Source organism: Gadus macrocephalus, chromosome 1 (genome assembly GCF_031168955.1).
Source record: "Gadus macrocephalus chromosome 1, ASM3116895v1".
In the NCBI taxonomy this organism is placed as follows: domain Eukaryota; kingdom Metazoa; phylum Chordata; class Actinopteri; order Gadiformes; family Gadidae; genus Gadus; species Gadus macrocephalus.
The window spans coordinates 18,036,484-18,059,961 of NC_082382.1; the positions used below are offsets into that span (position 1 = coordinate 18,036,484).

At 43.9% G+C, this 23,478-nt stretch overlaps 1 protein-coding gene across 6 annotated transcripts in view; it reads right to left on the bottom strand.

Annotated features, from left to right (window-relative positions):
• The window catches only part of LOC132461898 (voltage-gated potassium channel subunit beta-2-like), a 33,339-nt gene extending 19,005 nt beyond the window's left edge, over nt 1-14,334 (bottom strand). Inside the window, exons 1-2 of one of the 6 annotated variants that reach the window (XM_060057389.1) lie at nt 13,817-14,334; nt 11,598-13,443 (exon numbers count right to left, since the gene is read on the bottom strand). In XM_060057389.1, coding sequence (XP_059913372.1) covers nt 11,598-12,043 — 446 coding nt within the window. In that variant the 5' untranslated portion in view covers nt 12,044-13,443; nt 13,817-14,334. Of the gene's footprint in view, nt 1-2,106; nt 2,718-11,597; nt 13,704-13,805 lie in introns of those variants that run through there. The other 5 variants (XM_060057430.1, XM_060057397.1, XM_060057406.1 and 2 more) reach the window with 5 other exon arrangements.
• Nucleotides 14,335-23,478: the final 9,144 nt, after the last annotated feature.

A 23,478-nucleotide genomic window follows, 5' to 3' on the forward strand; every position in this document is an offset into this window, starting at 1 on the left:
CCGCCAGACGTCTGTGCGTTGGTTGCGTCCAAAAAAATAAACAGTTGGTAGAATGGGGTTCTGAATGAAGTACAAACCATACAGATTGGGATATCAAAATAAAAGTTGGATAGACACTATATAAACCAAAGTAATATCAGCCAGATCACTTTCTAAACTTTCTTAAATGATATCATATGCATTGACAGTCAGGCCAAGGAACCCCTTGGCCTTCAGAGCAGCCCTGCCCAATGGAGCGATTGATGCTGCGAATCATGCCCCCGGAACACAGCTGGCAGCAACATGAGAACACGTTATATCATGATGTATTTGCATAACATGGCTGCGTTTCAGTTGAGCGTGCAGCTTATAGAATAATGGTGTTGCTCAATGTCATTATAGGCCGAGTCGTCAGGGCGATTCAGTTGAGCATGCAGCTTGGTCCTTAATGAATAGTGATACTCAATGACATTAAAGTAGCTGAACCTTCTGCAAATTCCGGTTGCGCACTCATCTGAATCATGATTTGATTGCGATACTGAGTATAAAACGCGCCCTGCAGACTCACTCCAGTGGCCGCCTGAATCAAAAAATGTAAAATGTTCCAATTTTGTATGGTTCATTAGCCAACCTCTTCTTAAGCAACATTTCTAGCATTCCATTACAGAGATTGAAATTGAACGTCTGAGATTTATTGAAACAAGTTCTCCCATCTGAATTCGAGAAAGGCCCAAGGATTCCTTTAGTTTGAGGGAATACTCAAACATATTTTTACTTCCAATTAAGGCCAGTATGTTGCTAATTAAAAAGTGCTGTTCCTCTTCAATAAAGAAATCTTCAAAACATACAGTAGGTCTATATCAAATGATATATTATGAAGCCACCGCCACCTTTTTTATACAATGAGATAGACAGAAAGGTATGGCAGCTATGGGAGGACATGCAGCAAAGGAACGCAGGCAGGAATCTCTGCGATAAGGACTAAGCCTTAATGGTACGGGCTCTACCTGGTGAGCCACCGGGGCGCCCCGCACCGCAGTCATACATCACTTCCTCTGTGTACAGTCCTTCACACATCCAGCAGGCCAGATGATGGACCCTGGACAGACAGGGGTTTTAAGATTCACGTCACTGGGTCCGCTGGTCGACCGACCAGACTGTGCACGACAGTGTACAGCAGGGTTTAATCAATTAGGGTCTAATCAATCAACTAATTGATTAGTCTGCAATGTAAATTCTGAAATATTTTCTGCAAATTTTCTTTTCTTTTTAGTCCTATAGTATTTTGGGAAATTGTATTTCCGTCATCATTCATTATTAAATCCTTTACACATAGGCCTACCAGGCCATGAAGGCAGGCCTGAGGTGAGTTGGGCAGAGACAAAGGTTAGGCACCAGATATGACTCGAGAGGGTTTTGAAAAGCTATACTTTACGTCTTAAATTAATCCCTCAAACTAGTGTTTCAGGGATTTGGATTAAGGGTTATCAATTGAGCGCCTTTATGGGTTATCCTCAAAGGAGCACATTTTTTTCGAACGCGGAGCCAGTGTTATTCTAAACGTAGGCCCGGAGTAGGGTGGGGGAGATGGTTGACACACTCCACATTCAGTTATAAGTACAGGTAGCCTGTTCAGTCGCTCCCTGCTTAGATTACACTCGCCCACATGGGTGGCATTGTACAAATGCAAGATGAAACGGGTTTGGGGTTTCCTATAAATGACGATGTTTATTTATGTTATAGAGTGTAATCCGGGAAAGCAAAGGGAAATGTCAGACAGCTGACGGTGGAACATACACATCGTGTTGACGTGTGATTTAACATGCGTCTGCTGAGCTTCGCCTATCCGGCTATATGCTGCCTGCAGTCCTCTCTGCGTGCGGCGTGCACACACGGACACGCGATCAATCCCTCCAACTCTAAATCTAAATTTAAATCATGCAATGACACATTAAAAAACAAAACATTATTTTTGAATGAAGTGTGTTATATATTTAATAGCGTTTTCCATAATTTTTTTCGGGTTTGGGTAGGCCTATTTGTGCGGGGTCTAGGGTGCAATCCTGGAACGGAGCATTGCGCCGAGGCGGGTCGGGGAGGGGTAAGGACCAGGTAGGCCTATCTTACCTGTACTTCATGCCCGTGCGGATGCTCTGGTCGCTGGACGAGGGCATGTTCTGCACTGAGAGATGCCCCAGGCTCCGGGCCACCAGGGCCACGGCGCGGAACTTACTCTTGGTGCTGGGACTGTTGGCATTCTGCCGGTTAAGCCGGTCCTCCGTACTGCGATTCGAATTCCGGTGGTCCGTGCAAACAAAAGACACCTGCATGGCCGAGTATGTCGCCCCGGGAACCCCAAAAAACAACAATAATGCCCAATAGAATTTGATAGGGGGTCCGTCGGTGTCCCTCGTGGTAAAATTGCTATCCACCTGATTGGAATACCTGCGGTGCAGCCGTTCCGTGGGTGTGACTTTAAAAGAATAAACCAATAACTAAGTTGAGTTCTCTGCATGGACTCTCGTCCGCCGCTGCTGACTTGATGCGCGATACTTTCGATTTTCAGATCTCAGCGAAACTCTTTGGCCGTCACATTTCCATCTGCCTTTCGCGCTCTCGCCCTCTCTATGCTCTGCCCCCCAGTTCCCTCTCTCTATGCTCTCTCTAACCGATATCTTCTCCCCCTCTTTCTGTTCTCTCTCTTTTTCCTCTTTCTGTTCTCTCTGATTTCCTCTTTCTGCTCTCTCCCTCCCTCCCTCCCTCCCTCCCTCCCTCCCTCCCTCCCTCCCTCCCTCCCTCCCTCCCCTCGCTCGCTCTCTCTCTTTCTCTCCCGGTCTCTTCTTTCTCTATAGGCTCTCTCTCTCACTTTCCTCTTTGCAAATTCTCTCTCTCTCTCTTTCCTCCTTGCAAATTATCTCTCTCTCTCTCGCCCATTCACGTCTTGATAAGGGGATTTGGCCCCTTCCTTTCCTGCCTTGTGTGTATGCATGTGCATGTCATGTTTGTGTGTGTGTGTTCGGGTCCCTAGCTCAGAGAGAGTAGACAAATGTGAAGCTTACAGTAAATGGTTAACGTTAAGTCTGCTATAATGAATCTGTTATCAGAGGTTAAACTATTTGCGGGGTCTGCTTTACAGTGTGACTTTGGAAAGTGTCCCCTGTTAGTCTGGTCTTAACACTCACACCATGGACTGTATGCACTATATGACGACCCATTCCCAGGTGTAAATGCAACACTCATGACTATGATGACAACCAGTTCTTCACACACGCTGGTAGGCAACTATTGTGGCTGTTCACCCGAACACACAAATACACACATCATCGCTGGTGAACCTCTCATCAACTTAAAATAGTGTCAACTCTGATTATTTTAAATGGTCCAGGGTCCCTCACATACACACACACACACACACACACACACACACACACACACACACACACACACACACACACACACACACACACACACACACACACACACACACACACACACACACACACACACAATGGCCGCTGCTTCTTAGAGAGTTAACTAAAAACACACTACCATTCATTGTGAAAGGCAGATTATTCGTTTTGATGCCTACAATTGGTGGTATAAGATAAAAAACAAAGATGGGGATTTCCTGGCTAGTTCCTAGTATTAGTTGAATCGAAAGAAGCGTTTCTGATTACAATCCTGATGTTTTGAGAGAAACCGACCCAGGTTGAAAGCCTCAAAGCACTCAGACTAAATCAATCTTAAATCGGTGTAACATTAGCAACCGCATTTCTGATTGGTTGAAAGTAATTTTAAAAGAAGCAACCGATTGCATTCAGGTCCACCTCAAGGTACCATTATTACCCAGAAATGACGTGAGCGAACATTTAAAGTGCTTCCACCCTGAAGAGCTTTGTTTCCATTGAGAGTAAAATTATTCTTTTGACCCACCTTTTGTCTCTTCAAACAAAGACCTGGGAGATTTCATCCATCAAAGCGCTTTCCCGTCAAATGCCTTTTGGGAAATCCCGACTCTGGGAGCAGGGTTTCTCTGATCGATATCTTTCTCTCGAGAAATCGATTGCAGCGGTTTATTCTAGGAAACTGTTCTGGGCAAGCGAATTGAAGGAACCCCTGTAGTGAGAACACATCTAAAATAATGTTTTGTATACTACAGGGTTCAAACCCCAATTTACACACTACCTAGATTGATATGACCAAACCCCTAATGCATTAATAACATGATTTCCCTGTTAAAATGTGAATTTAAATACTTGAATAACATAAGACCTCAAACTGAGTTTTGAGTTCTTCAACTCCATCTTATAGTTTTAAAGTGCCCAAAAAATGCATAATGTGCTCTTAAAATGGTTCAATGGAAGAATTCTTCATTTATATTTGCGGCCATGTTATATGGCTGTTTGAAGTAGTTATGGCGTTAAACTAACAAGTATTTGGTCTAAATTACATTGCTCTTTTGTCAACTGTAACTCAGAGCATGATGATTGACAGCTAGTTTTGTTTTTTTACAGATTCAAATACCAAGGTGAAGCTCTTCCCTCGGCCCAACCTCCGGTTTTATTCAGACACCTCATGAAAGACCTTGCAATCAGACTTCTGTTAGAGACATTAAAACGGTTTGGTAACATTTCCAAATAACTCAAGTTTTCTTAAGGTATGGTAAAGAAAACCCCCAATAAAGTTTTAATTTGATAATATGTTGCAAACCGGAATTAGTTTGAGGCATTTGACTAATAGTATTCCATTTTGACGGCTTATGGCATGTGCTTAGTCAGTTCAATAAAGTATGAGCCAAGAGTACAGGGACAACAGGTCCACAGAGGAGCTGCTATGTAAAGGAAGCAACTGTACACAAGCTCTGTCTGTGTGTCTGTGTGTCTGTCCCGGTCTCTCCCGCTCCTTTCTCTCTCTTTTTTTTCTCCCTCTCCTTTCGGTCGCTAGCTCTCTCGTTTCTTCTCTTTTCTGTTCATCTGTCTCCCTCTCTCTCTCACTAAAAAACTCACAGACACAATGAAGAGTTGTATAAGAAGCTATATGTCTCTTCCGCTGCCCATATCTCTGTCCTTCTCTTTTCCCTCTTAGCATCTTTTCTTTGCTCCTTGTACTGTGCAAACATTCAAGGCCCCATCTCAGATAAATAGTCTAAGCATTGCATCCTATGTTAGGATAGTATAAAACAGTAAGTATTAAACAATATACAACTATTATTATACATTATCAAACGGCTTTGATTAATACTCGATTCTGATTGGTCAATCACGGTAGTAAGCTGTCTGTTATTGCTGAATAAGAGGCAGTTGCTATGGACGCCATTTCTAACCATTGAATCAAACTGACCATTTTTAATTGGCAGAAGCAATAAAATGCGTTCCTTGAGGGTCACTCAAGACCGATACGCCTTATGTCGCGGTCCTGCCTCCCCCTGTTGAGGTTTAAAATGTGATAATGACTCGCTCGCTTTTCATCCTCCCTCACTTACAACAGTTAGTTCCGACCAAGTAGTTTGATCGGACAAGAGGCATTCCATGAGGGCTGATATGGAGCATTGGGACTTTTAACTATACAGTAACATCACCGCTTTACAGGTATTTTGAAATACCGTTTATTACATTGACCATTGTAAGCTGTTAACTCATGTATTTGGAGGTTTAAGTGATAATCATGCTATGACATAACGTATGCGCATGAATCACCTCTCTGTGCTGTACATTATGATTCTGTGTGTGTGTGTGTGTGTTAAATGCGGGACAACCAACCAGGGGCAAGGATAGCAGACGCCTGCCATGACTCAAGGTCAAAGGTTAAACTCCATGTCGACAGACCTGGGGGTTTACAGACGCACGCTGTCTGAGTAAATAGCGGCAGATATCAATCTCCCTTCTCGCAGGACCCAACACACACACATACACACAGAGACACATACACACGCACACATTCAACCACACGCACGCACATTCATGCATACAGGAATGCCAGCAGGCCCCAAGATGCACGCACACACACACACACACACACACACACACACACACACACACACACACACACACACACACACACACACACACACACACACACACACACACACACACACACACACACACAATAAGACTAACACTTTGACATACTTTTTTTTATAAACGGTAATAAAAGGGACACGCATTCCAAAAACATGAGACAGAAGGAGGAGCGGGCCGCTGCGTAGATTGAGGGGCCAGAAATAGCCGGTCCCCTCAGGGGCCGTGAGGAAGGGAATGGGGGGGGTTAAAAAAACACAATGCCAGTCATGCGATGCATGCCCGCATCTCAGTGGACTGGCTGGAAACAGCTGCCCCATTTAGCCTAGCGTAAGCCCTAGGACCGGTCAATTTGCGGAGAAGGGAGACGTTAGCAATACATGAACACACTCACGATCAGAGACACATACTGTTGACATGACATTCACACACACATGCACACGCACACACACACACACACACACACACACACACACACACACACACCGTTTATACACTGTTTATACACTGTTCACTCAGACAGACACGCACAGTTCAACCATTCATGCATACACATACTGCTATTCCGGATGAACCCAAGTAGCATTAGCCAAATAGCCTTAGCGGAGCAGACTCAGGGCTCATCACGCTCTTCTCAGGCTCCCTAGTACTGCTGGAAGGTGTAGGATCCTTTAATGAGGGAGATCTTGGTGGTGTGGGTGCGTGTGTGTGTCTGTGTGTATTTGTGCGCGTATGTGTTACTGAGGCAGAAGCTTCTTCAGTTGACCTCCCCCCCCCCCTGCCCTACAGGGCTGAAATGATTATGTAAGTTTACACTTGTCTAGGCTATATATTTATATAGCCTGGTCATACACTTTTGTAGTAGTAGTAGATGGTTTACCACATTTGAGCATTTCAGAGGTGTTTTTAGGGGCCACTTTTCAGGGGCCACAGATGTGTTTTTAAGGGCCACTTTGCCTTTTGAAACAAACACCAGCAAGTAACTACTGTACATCAATAGTGGCTAATACCAGCATGGTCTTCACTGGACCGCACTCCACATCACATCAGGCACAAGTTACCAGAGATTATTCTATTGCATCTCCGCCTTTCCTACTGCCAAATGAAACAATGTTATATTTCATTTTATTTTAAACTGGACAATGACACACTGAATAAATCAACTGCATGGATGCAATGATGCCAAGAGCTAACGTAAATGCACTCTAATCCGAAGAAAGCTTTTTGGGAAAAATGGAACAACTGGATATGGCCCAAATAAATGAGCAACTTAATAAATAAATAAAGGATTTTACATGGAGACATTGAATTTCTGAATACATTTGGCAGAATACGAGTCTTTCTCCATTCAAACCAGACCATTTCCCCCGGAGGCCAATCTGCCATTAACATGAGCGAGAATAACAACTAGGAAGCGTGGGATGAAAAGCATGGAGGACCTATAGGTTAAAGGAAAAGTGGAATAATAAAGGCTGCGGACTGTAACTCAGAGAAAGCCATGAGTGAAGGGGAAAAGAAGGCAGGGTATCCCACTCAATAGGAACCATGGTTTGGGCATTTAAATTCCAATGGTAAGTTAATTATGTTTGCTATGCCAGTTACAGGCATGTCCACAGCGTGGCATGAACACAACACCAGCCATGTGTTGTTGAATAGATAAACGCACAGTAGCCCTATCAATAAAGGCAAGATATATTAGATCTAGAATGGACCTTCACATATCTATCGACTCTAAAACTGTGGTTAAATATTCAAGGCCTGTTATCTGTATTATTGATTTGTTAAATTATTTTCGTCTAGTTTCTTGAGATATAGTTCCATCTGCTGGACGAAAAGATATCTGCAGTGGTAAGCTATTGCAGATTTTGCCATTAAAAATCCCACCTAGTCAACATCTGCAATAATAAACAACTGCAGAAATTGCCATTAAAAATCCCACCCAGACAAACGACAGTTAGATTAGATATGCCTATGCTATATTCTACAATCTACCTACACGATAGGCCTACTGAAAATCCCAATTATTGCTGGACCACATTTTGTGTACGTTTACATTTTAATTCAACTAAATTTATTATTTGATACATATACCACGTAGTCCTACTTACACTTTCTGCTTGTTGTTCTTACTTAACACTTGACAGTTAAAACAACCTGTCAACCGACAAAACCATCTGCAATCCCAAATTTAATAAAATGGCAAACCTATGTCGGCTGGAAATCATCCATTGCAAGGGGTGGAATCATGCCTTGTTTCCTGTTTCCTGTTTCTATTCTACCAACGAAAACTCAATACACAAGTGGAACAAGCTTTAAGAAGGGGGATTTTAATAAGTGTAGTTCTAGAGTGGCCGGTGTACACAGTGTTGATTTGAAACCTTCACAAACCCATTTTTACAGTTAACTACTGCTGGCTGACTTTCTGTTCTGCCAATTATGCTTTTACAGATCCCCGTCTCAATAGGATTTCTCAAAACAAATATGAAGCCTTCAGATTTCAACTTGCGGCCATATATAGATGTTAATCTAAAGTCAGATTTTTATGACAAAACCGGATATAATCACAAAGCATAAGGCCTTTGTGCCAGTGACCCTTTAAAAGCCTTAGTATTTTTTCTATGATACTGAACATAGTAATCAAGGCCATTTTGAAGATTTTAGTCAAAAATCCTTTTGAAAAAACTGGTGTTAAATTGTTTTTTAATCAATCTTACATTTAACTTTGATGGCTGCGTGCGGGACAGCCATGCCCTTGGCTCTCCGGTTACCCCCTCTCTGCCCTATTTCGTGAAACCAATTAATCGACATCAGAGGCTGGGCAGAGGGAGAAGTCAACGAAGCACCTCTCGATTTATAAAGTCGTATTATCAGCGAGGTGTGTAGGGCCCAACAATAGCCACAGCGTAATCCAATAGCACTGCAGTAAGACAAACCCGAAGTATCCACAAGCTGCTCTTTAAAAGGCGAGGTCAAAGAGATATACCCAGGGGATACCTAACACCACAGTTTGGTCCGAGGCGCGACTGTGTTTGGCCACTGATGGGATGGGGACGTTTGGTGTCTGTGTCATATTCTTTCCGTGGGATGTTTTTGTCTTTTCAAGAGCAGCTGGAAGCAGTTTGTTTATTGCTGCCATCTGCAGGTCACAAGCAACGACCGTAAACAATATGAAATAATATTGGTGCTATTATTCAATTACTATCCAATGGTTGCAAATTGGTGTTTGAAGCTATGGGTTTTCTCCCAGTTATGATATTACAAAAATTAATCACATTGTCTCTCGTGGTAGAAACTGAAACAGTTTGAGAGTATCACTAGATTAATATGCAAATGCAACCTGTGTAGATGAGTACACACACACACACACACACACACACACACACACACACACACACACACACACACACACACACACACACACACACACACACACACACACACACACACACACACACACACACACACACACACACACTTTGGTCACCACCCAAAGGATAGCAATCAGTCCTGTGAAAGTGACGACCAGCTGTGTTCACCAAGTGTGTGTGTGTGTGTGTGTGTGTGTGTGTGTGTGTGTGTGTGTGTGTGTGTGCGTGTGTGTATGTGTGTGCGTGTGTGTGTGTGTGTGTGTGTGTGTGTGTGTGTGTGTGTGTGTGTGTGTAACATGACCTTCACACCTTTCTTTTTGATGTTCGGACCACAAACGGGCACTTTGGAGATTGAAGCCAGCCTCAGAGAACCTTTTTGTTTGGTTTATAAACATGCCACATTCCCAAATAATATAATAATATGATATGTTATAAATTATTATTATTCCAAGTCTCAACTAAGTGGTCTCAGTCGTTCTGTGAAGTTATTTAAACAGAGTGGGCCGGTGGGGGTTAACATGAGGTGAAGTTGGCCAGCCCCTCTGTTGTGCTCTTTCAACCTCAGCAGCTGATCAAGAGATTCACTGCCAAGACCGGCAGACAAATGGACAAAGACAGAGAAGTGGGACACTAGCACTATCTAGTTGTAGATCACAGCCAGCCCAACATGAAACATGAACCATATTTTCCTACTGGAGTCATAGGGGATGTCTGTATTAGATACACAGTGTGACTCCCAGAACTCCCACAACAATACAATTTGTATGACAATTACAAAGTTAATTTAAGTTTAAATAAATAAATTGAATGATAGTTTAATGTATTTGTAGTGGGATTGGGGATATTTAACAATTATTGAATAATTGTTTTACTACACGTGAACACTCCAACAAGATAAGAGAGATTCTATTAGCTGTTTATTTGTTTTTATTAGCGTGACGAGACGTTTATAGCGGGACATTTTGCGATGAAAACAATATCCGAGTTTGAGATCTCAATCATGGGATATTGCCCAATATCCCAAGATAGCGAACCAATCAAATCGCTCCATTTTAGGAGCTTCACGTGTAGCACTTAATGAATATACTCAACAACTCAACAAAAAAGTTGTTAGTTTAACAGAGACATATTATGGTGTTTTCGAACAAGTAAACATAGTATTTGAGTTCCAGAAAACATGTTTTTGAAGCTGTTTGCTGGAAATAGCTTTTAAGAAAAAAAATCTTGACTGCTTCGGCGGCAGTCCGGCAGCTCCGGCGGGGGGAGCTCGGCGGCAGTCCGGCAGAGAAAGGGATTGTACTCCCGGAGCTGAGCTGCCGCCGAGCTCCCCCTGCCGGAGCTGCTCGTCCACTTGTCCACAAAATCTTAGCTATGCTCTGATTGGAGGGGAGTGGGGAAGTGGGAGGTAATATTCAACTGTGCCCCCTTCCTACATAGGAGGGGGCGCCGAAACTGACTCCCTCGTTTGGTAACAGTAGGCGGGGTACTTTCAGAAATGCATATGTCACTCAAAAAATCCTGTACAGACTTTTTTCAAAGTTTGTATGCGTGTGGGAGCACCAGAGACCCAAAACAACACCCCAAATCCCAGGAAAAGTGTTGTTCTCATAATATGTCCCCTTTAATCTTGAAAATATATCGAAAAAACTAACTTAAATATGGATGCGCACATTAACACACACAGACCAGTTGTGCCTGTCCATATCACTGATGTCTGTTTACTTGTTACAGACAATGTAATGTATGTACGTCATACTTAATGATTGGACCTCATGATACGCCTGCCTCTGACTGGCCCATGGGACCAACAACACCTAGCCATCAACAACAACCTCCAAAGCAGTGTTCTCCTACCCCAGTGGTGGTATCCACCACTGGTTGTCTCCTACCAATGGTAGTCTCCAACCCCAGTGGGGTCTCCCACCACTGACGGTCTCCTACTCCAGTGGTGGTCTCTAACCCCAGTAGGGGTCCCCCACTACTGGTGGTCTCCTACCCCAGTGTTGGTTTCCAACCACTGGTGGTCTCCTACCCCAGTGGTGGTTTCAAACCACTGGTGGTCTCCCAGCCCAGTGGTGGTCTCCTACCCCAGTGGTGGTTTCCAACCACTGGTGGTCTCCCAGCCCAGGGGTGGTCTCCCACCCGAGTGGTGGTCTCAAACCACTGGTGTTCTCCCATGCCCCTGGTGGTCCAACCCTGGAACAAACCTCCCTTCTGGCCTCAATCCGCTTACCTGTACCTCATGGTGGTGGTGTAGGACACACACTCGCGCAAAGACACGTGGTTCATCTTGAGGAAGTCCTCCAGGTTCTTGAGCTGCGCGGCGGCGCGCACCTCCCTCAGCCGCTGGAGCTCGGCCAGCTGGCTGCTGCGCTGCTGCCGCTCCTCCTGCTCCAGGGCCTGCTCCGACAGGAAGCAGCTCAGCCCGCTGCGCACGCTCTCGCTCATGGACGACAGCGACAGCATTCGGTTGCCGCCGGCGCCGGCGCTGCTGACGCTGCTGCTTCGCCGTATCGCCGTACCGCTGACGCTGTCCCGCGCCCCCGGGGGTCCGCCGCCGCCGCCGCCGCCGGGCTTGGCCATCTGGGGGTTTTCCACAGGGGTGACGCTCATTTGACGGCTGAGGCGGCGGCTGTGGCCGCCCCCCCGCATGTCCACGCTCCTGGCGGTCGCAAACATGCTGGCGTGGCCTTAAGTGCGCAGATGGGTCAGAGTGGGTGATGGTGGGAGTCCCACCACCACTTCTGCGGCGGAGCTGGTGGTGCTAGTGGTAGAGATGGCGGTGGAGGTGGTTTTGAAGGGGGATGGTGATGATGGCTCTGGTGATGCTGGCAATCGCAAAGAATCTCCACACGACCCCCCGTGCTGGACGACTTGATCGTGTGAACGGCGGTCAGACAGACAGACAGACAGGCCGTGAGCTGTGGAAGGACGGACCGAAACCGAGTGCGAGTGCTGGTTGGTTGTGAGTGAGAAGACTGGCGGTCGGTGTTGTCAGCGAGGAGAGGAGAGGGGACTGTGGGCCAGACCAGAGGCTTTGAATAACACCTGTTCCTCTGCTGATCTGGGGGGGGGGGGAGCTGGTGGGTAACCATGGCCAACTTTATGCATCAGGGGCTGTAGTGTAACCAGAGCTGGACGGCCTCTGTCCTCCGTCCCCCCTGGCTTCACAAAGCCCTTAACCCAGGAACGCCATGCTTCTCTGGGGAGAGTGATGTGGTCGTTTGGTCCTAATGGGTGACTCTCCGGGTATGTGAAGTGGAGCGTGTGGGGACGTTTATGGGTGATGAAAGTGTCTGTTAGATGCATGCGATTGGACTTGGTGTTCTCGTCGAGGATTGAGTTGCATGCTTCGGGTCTATCTCGGGGTTCGGTTGGTGGGTATATGCGTGACCATTCCTCCAGAGGCTGATTACAGACAACAACAGGTACCTGCTCATGCATACAAGTTACCTATTTTGGATCTGTGTCTATATTGAATACTAAGTAGTTCAATATGTGGTTCCCATAAAATGTTAATGCTATTCAATATTTGCAACAGCCGCTTCACCACTACTCACTAAGAATGTAAGAATACAAGAGAAGGTTGTACTTGAGGCGACATCTTAAATGTGATCTACGTGTAACACAGATTCCACATATGGACATTTCCTATCTGTACAGCCAAAGCCTTGCCAAATTCAAAGGATTTTAAAAGAAACAGATAAGAAATCCGATAATCAAACCAAAAAAGCGATCTAATCTTTGACTAAAACAAATGCCTTATTCCTGAACTGAATGTCTCTTTATTAACCGCATACAAGGCTTCCATTATCTAACTATACATATATAATTATTCAATGCCAACATGAAAGCTCTAAGCAATATCACATGCACCATTAGTTATGGCACTTCATTTAAAATTCAGAAACACAAGCTCTCATCCTTCCACTCCAAGAGCCGTCCAAACCCTGAATTCGTACACATGCGGTTCATCCTTTTAAACAGCTAGCTACCATGTTCTCCTTCCTCCTTCACCAAAGCCTGATCTTTTCTTCACCAAAGCCTGATCTCTACATTCCTTAACTGCCTGGTACCACCTAAGAGAGAGAGAAAGAGAGACAGAGAGTGTACAGCCAAACTATTTAATATTTCACCAGTCTCCATCCCCGCTGTCTCGTTGCTGGAGATGACACACATACTCCACTGTTTCCCGGTGAGAGAAAAGGGATTCAAGAGGAGAGAAAGGTGAGGATAACAAAACAAACCGAGAACCGCCGTTTTATGTGCCGGAGTACCTCGGCAAGACTCTCGGCCCCGCACCAGACCCTGGTGACAACACTATACGTTACGCTACTCCCGAGGATGACCACCAGTGGTTGTGCATGCAAGGTCGCCCCCCCCCCCCCCCCCCCCCCACCTCCCTGCATGCCCCGCTTGCTTGGGCGCCACCGCGTTCCACCGTCTACTCACCCGGCTGTTTGGCGTGCGGCTGATGTACGGGTTCTGGACCACGCTGCTCATGGTGGACGCGGTGCCCAACGGGCCCAAGGTAACGACAGGAACCAAAGTCTAGCTTGACCCGTTCTCGGGCCCAGGGTGGACCACTGAGAAGACTCCAGGACCAGTGATGACAACCACCCTGGACCACTGAGAAGACTCCAGGACCACTGACTATCACCCTGGACCCCCGAGATTACTCCTGGACCCGTGAGAAAAATCCAAGACCACCAAAGAGGTCCGACTATTGACAGATGTCTCCTACTTTGTGACAAAGCGAAGACTTCTCTCTACATCACCTCCAGCCACCTCACCTTGTCTACATCCTCCTCCACTTCTGCAGTATCCCGGACTAGTGCTAGGAATCCCAGACCACAGAGGAAGTGTTGTTGTCGACGGCGGTCTCCTCCTACTCTATGACAAGGCCTGTACTGGAAGTCTGCTCAACGTCACCCCCACCCTCCAGCCTCGATGATGACAGCCCTGCTTCTGCTCAGCACTGCCAGTGCGGCAGCAGCAAAGCCCAGTGTATAATCCCACAAGTAAATTATTTAGCTTCACGTTGGCACACTAAAAGCTTCTGATTGTCTGAAACAGCAGAAAGAATGGTAAAAGCCCTTCGTTCTACTACTTGTCCGGCCCGGTGCATGTGTGTGTTTGTGTGTGTGTGTGTGTGTGTGTGTGTGTGTGTGTGTGTGTGTGTGTGTGTGTGTGTGTGTGTGTGTCTGTCTGTGTCTGTGTGAGTGAGTGTGTGTCTGTGTGTGTAAAACACAAATATTCTTGCTCTGCATACGACAACAACAAGATCAAAATGGAAACATTCAGAAATATTTCATGTTTTCGTTCACTAGTAGTGAAGTAATTCGATTTCTTTTTTCAAGTCCAATGGTGAGGTCCAAGGAAAATATAAACGATGTTTACCGAAAAGCTTAATTTCACTATTTTCATACGGAAAATGTACATTCCATTATATCCACAGGGGACTCAATCCTTTCCCATGCGAGCTGTGTAATGCTAGCTTTCACTCTTCAATGCAACGAAGGCATCACATGTGCACTTTCTACCAGGTCATGGTCCAAAACAACACCATTGCATAATGCTCAACAATTCAGCCTCCCAAAATGTCCTCTTCAAAACAGTCTCATCTATAATTCAGGGAAGAACATTCTCCAGCCACATCTAGATAGAATAACAGCCACCACTAGTTAAACACAACTAGTATGACAAATCCAGCTCCACAAAACTAGTTCTAGACCAAATCTGTGGAATATGAATGACCGCGGTACCCCAGGTCAAGGACCACACAGATCTATGACCTCCGGTGAAGTGGAGGGCATGGGTATTAGATCTGTTTGTAGAGAGGAAATATTCCAAGAGGATGTGGTTACCTGTAAAACTGCAGTTGTTTTCTGGGACTGCCATAGCATGCACTGGAGAGAGAAGGAAGAGAGACTCAAGTAAGACATGGATCTTACCTTCAGTTGCTTAGATGGAAAGGAAGTATGAAAACACCAGGGAAATTAAATGACAATACAGGGAAGCCTTTTACTTATGATACAGTTAGTAACTATTAGTAAAAAAAAAAAACTGGGTAGTAACGATACCTGCTTAGGAGAGAAAGCTATTACCCAATAGCAAATAGGAAATCTGAATGGAAAATGTTCATATGTTCAAAAGATTGTACCCGACCATTTTGTCATGCAACCATAACATTAATGTATACCGCCTATGTACATAATAAATGAAAATAATCCCAAATCTATCTATCGACTATCATAATAATAATAATAATAATAATAATAATAATAATATAATACATTTAATTTAGAGGCGCCATTCAAGACACCCAAGGTCACCTTACAGAGCATATAGTAATCATTCAAAACTTTGTAAAACAGACTAGGAATAAAAGGAAAACAGAGGTTAAACATGAAGAATAATAATAATTAATAACACTCAAAGACGCCTAAAGTGAAGGGGGGACCTCACTAACCACCACCAATATGTAGCACCCACTTGGGTATCATGTGCCCCAACACATTTTATTTCTCAAATTGAATGTACTGGCATGTATGTTCTGTGTTGTTTTGTAGGTCACATTCTGGCCGATGGAGGACAACACTGTTACAGGATTGTCTGCCATATTTTGGGGTGTGGTCTCTACCTGTAGATGCCTGGAGACGCATGCTGTTTGCTGGAGAAACCGGCCGGGGACTCCATGTTGGACTCAGGATACATGAGACCTGGGGGCAAAGAGCACCATGTCTGCTGTTAATGTCTCTCTTTCTGTCTCTCACTCACTTTCTCGTTGTCTCTCTCAGAGACCAGAGAAATGTTCCCCTTAAAACGCTTGGTTATAATGGTAGGACAAGGCTACTGTCATGACAACAGACTTAATGTCACTTTAAACTTTAAAATGTCAGTCCACAGCTTTTCTTTTGAAGTCCAGAAGCAAGGTAGCTAGAAAGGTCAAGCTTTCACGCTAGCTGGCATATATCACCATTTCACACATGGCAAGCAAAGGTAAATAGCCTACTCATTTCTGAACACATCAATACACTTGTCGTCTGCCAAGAAATGATTTGCAACTAACTTTTGCACACACACACACACACACACACACACACACACACACACACACACACACACACACACACACACACACACACACACACACACACACACACACACACACACACACACACACACACACACATACATACATACATACATACATACATACATACATACATACATACATACATACATACATACATACATACATACATACATACATACATACTCTTAGAAGGGAAGATGTATTAAATATTAAAGGCATATCTTGGAATATTAAAGTCTAGGTGAAAGGAATTCCTGGCCATGCTCACAAATTGTAAAAGGAGATATAAAGTACCCACATTTTAGTGTATTAGTATAAAGCTCCAGCAGAGGGGGCCATTTCCACACAACAGACTAGTATAGCTGCTGGACACTTTACAACATGGTTTACATTTCTGTACATTTCTGTTACTTATAACAGATAGGCCTGTGAATTGGCTACAAGGGCTCAGTCGAAGAAATTCGATCTTGAATTTATTGACTAATTTCTGGTCACGGGGAAGTTTGCTGATGCTGTTATGAACAGGTCCAAAAGTCAGACCCAGCCTGCTGACTTTTGACTTTGCCAAGAGTGGTTTAAACCGATCAGGACACCAATTTAAAGTTCTGGGTATTTGCCCACGTCCTTAAACATAAGACATCACCCATGAAACATTGAGTCCTTAACCATCCTAAAAGCTAAGGGACACTAGAAAGATTTCATCAGACCATGAAATCAGTGTTACGCAAACACTGCAATTACTCACACAAGGATTGGGATGACAGTGTTCTTGCTTTGTTCGTGCCTGCAAAGTTGAATAGGAGTCATTAGGTTTTAGTCCCGCAAACCTTGTATTTGGATATAATGTTAGGGGTCCTTTAAAAGTCCTTAAAAGAGCATCTGGTCATTCCAGAGGGGAGAGTCAAAAGTATTCCTGAGTATGTTGCCAAGCTCAAAGCTATTTGGTTAGAGATGCCCTGACCTGCCCTTGTTTATTAAGTAACTTAAAGAATAGTTAATATATCTTGTTGAAGCTAGAAACCTGCAGTGAATATGTGTGAACCTATTGGCTGGTTAAGCACTATTATAATAGATGTAACACATCAACAACATGGCTCAAGTTCAAAAGAATGACAGGAGGCAGGGTGAAATACAATACAGCCCCTCTACCATCAGCTTATCGAGGGGCAAAGAGCTCATCTTCATACAAAGAGTTCTATATCAATCGACTGCATGTTCATGATATCAGATTGAGCTGTGGTGGGCTATAAAGAGGGCAAGAATCTACTATACAAAAATCAATGACAAATAAGCTTTGCTTCAATGGAACAATTTCAATATAGGTGTGTTAGTTAAGACAGAACCAACAGAACATTTTCCAACCTTTGTCTTAGCTGCATGGAAACCTTCTCCTTTCAGCCTATAGGTCCAATAAACAGCTTACAGCCACCTTTCATTTTCCCAATAAATATTAATAACTTTAAAGGGACAATTTTATAGTCTTACAATAGTAAGGCTGTAAACTGTCAAACAATCAATGGTAGTCATGGTGATGACATGGTTATAAAGAAGTCAACAGGAACCATGTGTGCATCAAGGGTGGCTTTTGAATTAGGCCTGTAATCAGTAAACGCCCTAGAACTGATAAGCAAATTAGTTTGGTTTTTCTATTTCAATGAGGGAAATTGTATGGCAAAGAAGTCTATTGCGTTGACAAAACACAATTGCTGTAGCTGTAAGACAGACACAATCCTGCAGCATTTTCTTTGAGCGAGCGAGAGAGAGAGAGAAAGGGACGTTCAAGGTAAAATCCCTTGGCTCATATTACCTCTCATCCTCAAAGTCATCCTCACCACCACAGACAGGGAAGGAGAGATGTGGTTGAAAGAACGAAAGCAAGAAAGAATGAAACTCCAATTATGTTTTGGCTATTAAGAACAAACAGTTTGTTTCCCATTGCAGCTTTAGAAACGAGGTTGCCCTAGTGCCTAGTCAATCAAAAAGTCACACTTTTCTTAGTCACACATCACCTTATCGATGCAATGCAGCTACATATAGTTCCAGGTCTACCATGCATCATATTTACTGACTCATTATGTGTAGGCACTCTATGTTGTGTATGTACTGTATGTCGTATTGTATGTGTATGTAGCGTTGAATGATGTGTACATGAAAGTATTTTGTGTGGGAGGGTAAGAAGCTGATGAAGACCTAGGGGCCCTCTTGCTTCCCCCTGACAGAACACCAACACTGTATACTTCTACTCCCGGATTCCGGAAGCTTCTTAACATCACAACCTCCTCCTCATCCTTTACAAACTGAGTGGGACCAAATCAATTGGTCAGGGAACGGACTGTTCGCCTGGAGGGAGGAGACAGTATCAGTGGTCATGGAGGAAATGACACGGGATATATTTAGCCACAGATCTTTGAATACATCTGCTTGGAGCGGCCTGTAAAACGCCTTGGAGATTAGATGTTAGTGATAAAGAAAACGAAAGACGTCGAGATATGAGCCGTTATCTCTCTCTGTAGTGTTGAAGTTCCAGTGGGGTAAAACTTTAAGAGATAGAGAGGAATATTTAAAGTGTGGGTCGTGTGTCATCCTCATGGTTATGACGCACGGCAATCTTGCCATACTTTTTTTTATTACTGTCGTTGTGTATGAGAGATCTAATGAGCGATGTTGTATGTTTAATGTGCCACACACATTACGTTAAACTATAAATGTCCGGTAAGCCTGACCCATCGTGGAGGGGAACATCAAAATCAATACTGCAGAGACGGAGCTTCCATATCCACACACATCGTGGCGTTGTACTACAAGTGTCGGATGGCTAACTCTCTCGGAAGCCACCATCAGCATCCACACAAAAACAAGGCTGCGATGTCCCTACGTTGTGACATCCCAGAATAAAATAGAAACCCACTTCCGTCTTCCGTACCAGAGTGGAATGTTAATGAACCTGTTGGCAGAGACTGGAAAAAACATAACTCTTTACTCCTGTTTTCTCGATATGTTTCTTATTTCAGTATAAAAAATAGGTGAAGGATTTCACACCACGTGACCGTCCTGAGAGCTAGTGTTAGCCAACAACATTCTACTTGCTGTAGTTTGGTCTGGCTTTGCGAGACTAGCCAACAAGTAATCTCTTGACTGCAAATGAAAAAAACACTCTCAAACAATGTTTTGAAGGAAATAAATTAAACAAAGTTGCTAGAAAACGTTATCTCCACAATAATTTTGACTGGGCATTTATTCGATGACTATAATCTTCGACGACCCCCGATGATGTCCGAGTTTAGCTTCTACTAGCTGCACGTGTGCTGCTGAAACAGCAGATTCGTCAAATTGCTAAACGAGGAAACAACTTTCAACTTTTCATAAATATATATTTTCAACACTTTTCAACAACACAATATATATTTAAAATATATATTTATATAATAAACCCATGATAAATCTTCAGATAAAAGCGCTTGAAGAAGTTGAAAAGTCACCAAGTCACTATGAGGTTTGTTTCACATTTTCAAAAATCGAAAGCAAAATGACAAGCCTCCAAAGATACAAGTAGCGTTCTCGAGTTAAGAAAAAAAGCTAAAAGCTACATTATTATTTCTCCCCATCGCTACCTCAGCCCACCGCTAACTCAGCCAACCGCATCCTCAGCCTACCGTTACCTCAGCCCAGCGCTACCTCAGCCCACCGCTACCTCAGTCTACCGTTACCTCAGCCTACCGTTACCGTCCTCAGCCCAAGGCTACCTCAGCCCACCGCTACCTCAGCCCACCGTTACCTCAGCCCACCGCTACCTCAGCCCACCGTTACCTCAGCACACCGCTACCTCAGCCCACCGTTACCTCAGCCCAAGGCTACCTCAGCCCACCGCTACCTGCAGCCACGCTACCTCAGCCCACCGCTACCTCAGCCCACCGTTACCTCAACCCGTCCGTTACCTCAGTCTACCTGCAGCGTCCTACCTCAGCCCATCGCTACCTCAGCCAATGGCTACAGCATATCTCTTCCCTGTTCACTTATCTGTGCGCTGAGACAAACAGACGATTAAATACGATACTTTTGTTCAAGACAGAGACGATGACCAAATTGAAAACACCCACCTACAGTATATCCTCTGGTCGAAGGATGCGCTGGTCAGCTCTTGGGTCAAAACAGTGGAACCGGCTGAACGATTGGAGTTGCCCGATCTCTTCTGAGTGACAGTTGGATGAAATAAATGTTGGAGGCTCGAGGAGGAGATGGGTAGAGGGGGAGATGGGGGAGATGAGGAGTTGTCCGCTGAATGACGCCTCTGGCTGCTTGACGCTATAGATCGGGTGAGCGGAGGAGCATATAGCGTTCAGTGAGTAGGCCTATTATATTTGGAATGTATGTGTGTGGCGTGAGGGGGTGGTTGTGATAGTAGGCTATAGAAAGAGCATAGAAGCATTCAAGCATAGAGAGCATATGCACAGATGCAATGAAGGAGAGCAGAATGAGTGAGCGTGAATGTGAGTCAATGGAGAAGAAAGTGCTCGCTCTTTGCTTCGGGCAAGTTGTATGCACGTGGACATGCTTATAATGCAGCGACATTTGACCTGAACAGTGCGCGCACGCACGCAAGCAAGAACACACACACACACACACACACACACACACACACACACACACACACACACACACACACACACACACACACACACACACACACACACACACACACACACACACACACACACACACACACACACACACCTTCATGTTTAGTCGTCCCATTTTAATTGCTGGTGAAACAGTCTGTACCACTTAGCCTATAGGCCTATACCTGTCACACAGATAAGAATCTTTGAATGTTAAATGGATAACAAGTCAGTTCTTTGTCTTTTCAAAGAAATGTGAACTGACTAACTCAAAAGATCATATAGTGTAATGACTTACTTTCTAACCTGACTCAGAATGCGAACACACGCTTTCAAACAGGGTGAGAAAAACACAAATTCACACTGCAAATATAGACACAAAACTCAACAACACACACCTAAAAAAACCTCTGTCATCAACGTCCAAACCCCACTGGGCCAGTCCTCATTTGAGCTCGGAGGCTGAAAGTTAAAGTAAGTTCAGTGAGTTTTTTTGGTTTCCACAACCCCAGGATAACTGCCACCTAGCATTTCTCAAAGGCATGACCATTGCCGACAGAAATGGGCAATGCCTTTTTGAAGGACACTTTATAAATCTATTTGTTCTTTTTGTTTTAGCAAGGGTCCAGTTTCTGTTGGGGTGTCGGATAACATGTTTACTGGGACTTTGCCCAAAAGGAAAGTGAAATGTACATTTGTACTTTATAGACAGCGGGCCTACCTAAACGACATGAACTGCTAACGTAAACAGTGTTAAATATGTGCAAACCTATCATGAATATTCATATCTAGCTATAGTCAATAACCTTACCTCATTGAGTTCATGTGGGGATCTATTCAAAGACCGACAATGAGATTGCCACTGTCCAAGGTGCTGATTCACTTACAGCTATCACGAAGAACTGTTTTGATTAAGATGCTTGTCAGAATATTAATAGTATGTCTACTTTATTTTGCTAATGTTAATATATGCTAATATACAACGCTTGGTCATGAGTGTTTTGCCGTTAGTTTACTTCCTAACCCAAAGGAACTAGATGAGATACAGAGTTTATTACAAATTATGGTCAAGGGAAAGGCATTAAGATATAGCCTACAGTGCTTTTCTAGTACAAGGTACATTAGACCAAATTGGTGCACCATGCGGCAATTTATGTTTGCATTGAACCCATAGACTGAATTAAATAATTTGAGCAGCAGTTAGGCGACTCCGCTTCAATGTTGCGCATTGGACGAATGGCCACAAGAGAGCAGTATTTGACAGCTACAAATATTCCATTGCATGGGGGACAAATTGTGCCACGGAAAGAAGTAAGGAATGTATAAAATAACTTAAAGACTTTAATAAACGATTATTAAATCTACTCATTAATGGAGCACTTAATGATGGTTAAATTAGTCAATTCAGAATGGCATTTTAAACACTATTTCAAAAGAAAACGAAACTAATCCCATCAACAAAGACAAGCCTTTTATTGTATGCTCACACACCAACTCTGCCATTGCAAAATAGCTTTCTGCATTATAAGAGAAATTTAATTTATCCCCTGCTCGAAAATACAGGCCTACCAGGTCGCTCAAATTAACACAAATCAGATCGCTCTAAAACACCAGCCAATCCGGTCGCTTGAATACCTTAGCCAATCTGAATGCTCGAAAAATAAACTGGCAATCCCATCGCTCGAAAACCCCTGCCAATCAGATTGCTCGAAAATCTCAGGCAACCAGATCGCTCAAAAAAGCCACGCATTCCCATTGCTCGAAAACCCCAGCCTACCAGATCGCCACAAAAACTCTAGCCAACCCGGTAGCTCAAAAACCCTAGCCTATCCGATGGCTCGGAAAAAAAACAGGCAATCCCATCACTCGAAAAGTGTAGCCAATCATTTTGATTGAGTCGTTAGCCAATCAGAGCTGTTCCCTAGACGGCTCCTGATAATTCTTTGGCCACAGGCCACGAAAGACCATGTCTGTTCAGGATAGGAAACAAACCAGCCAAATCAGTATTTGACTATGTTACATACATTAAAAGAAATCTTCTGAGTAACAGTGTCAGTTAGTGTACGCCGGTAACACATATTGTAAAGCACCAACATCATATGAGTTTGAATAGAGCTCACAGTATTCACAGTATTAATACACTTGGACAGAATGAAAGTGCATTTTGTTTCAGGAGTGGAATCACTATTTGAATAGCTAAACAACAGATTAAACAAAGGTTTAGTTTGGTTCCTGTCAGCCTACTTACCTCTCGTCTAAAAACCCACCAAGCAATGTTGGAAGCTACCCAAATTACAAAATTGGGCCGTTTGTGTCTGCTAGCATTAAAACATTCACCCCTCTCCTAATCACACATTCCCTTTCTTTCGGGTGACTTATTTATTTTAAATTGAGAACCA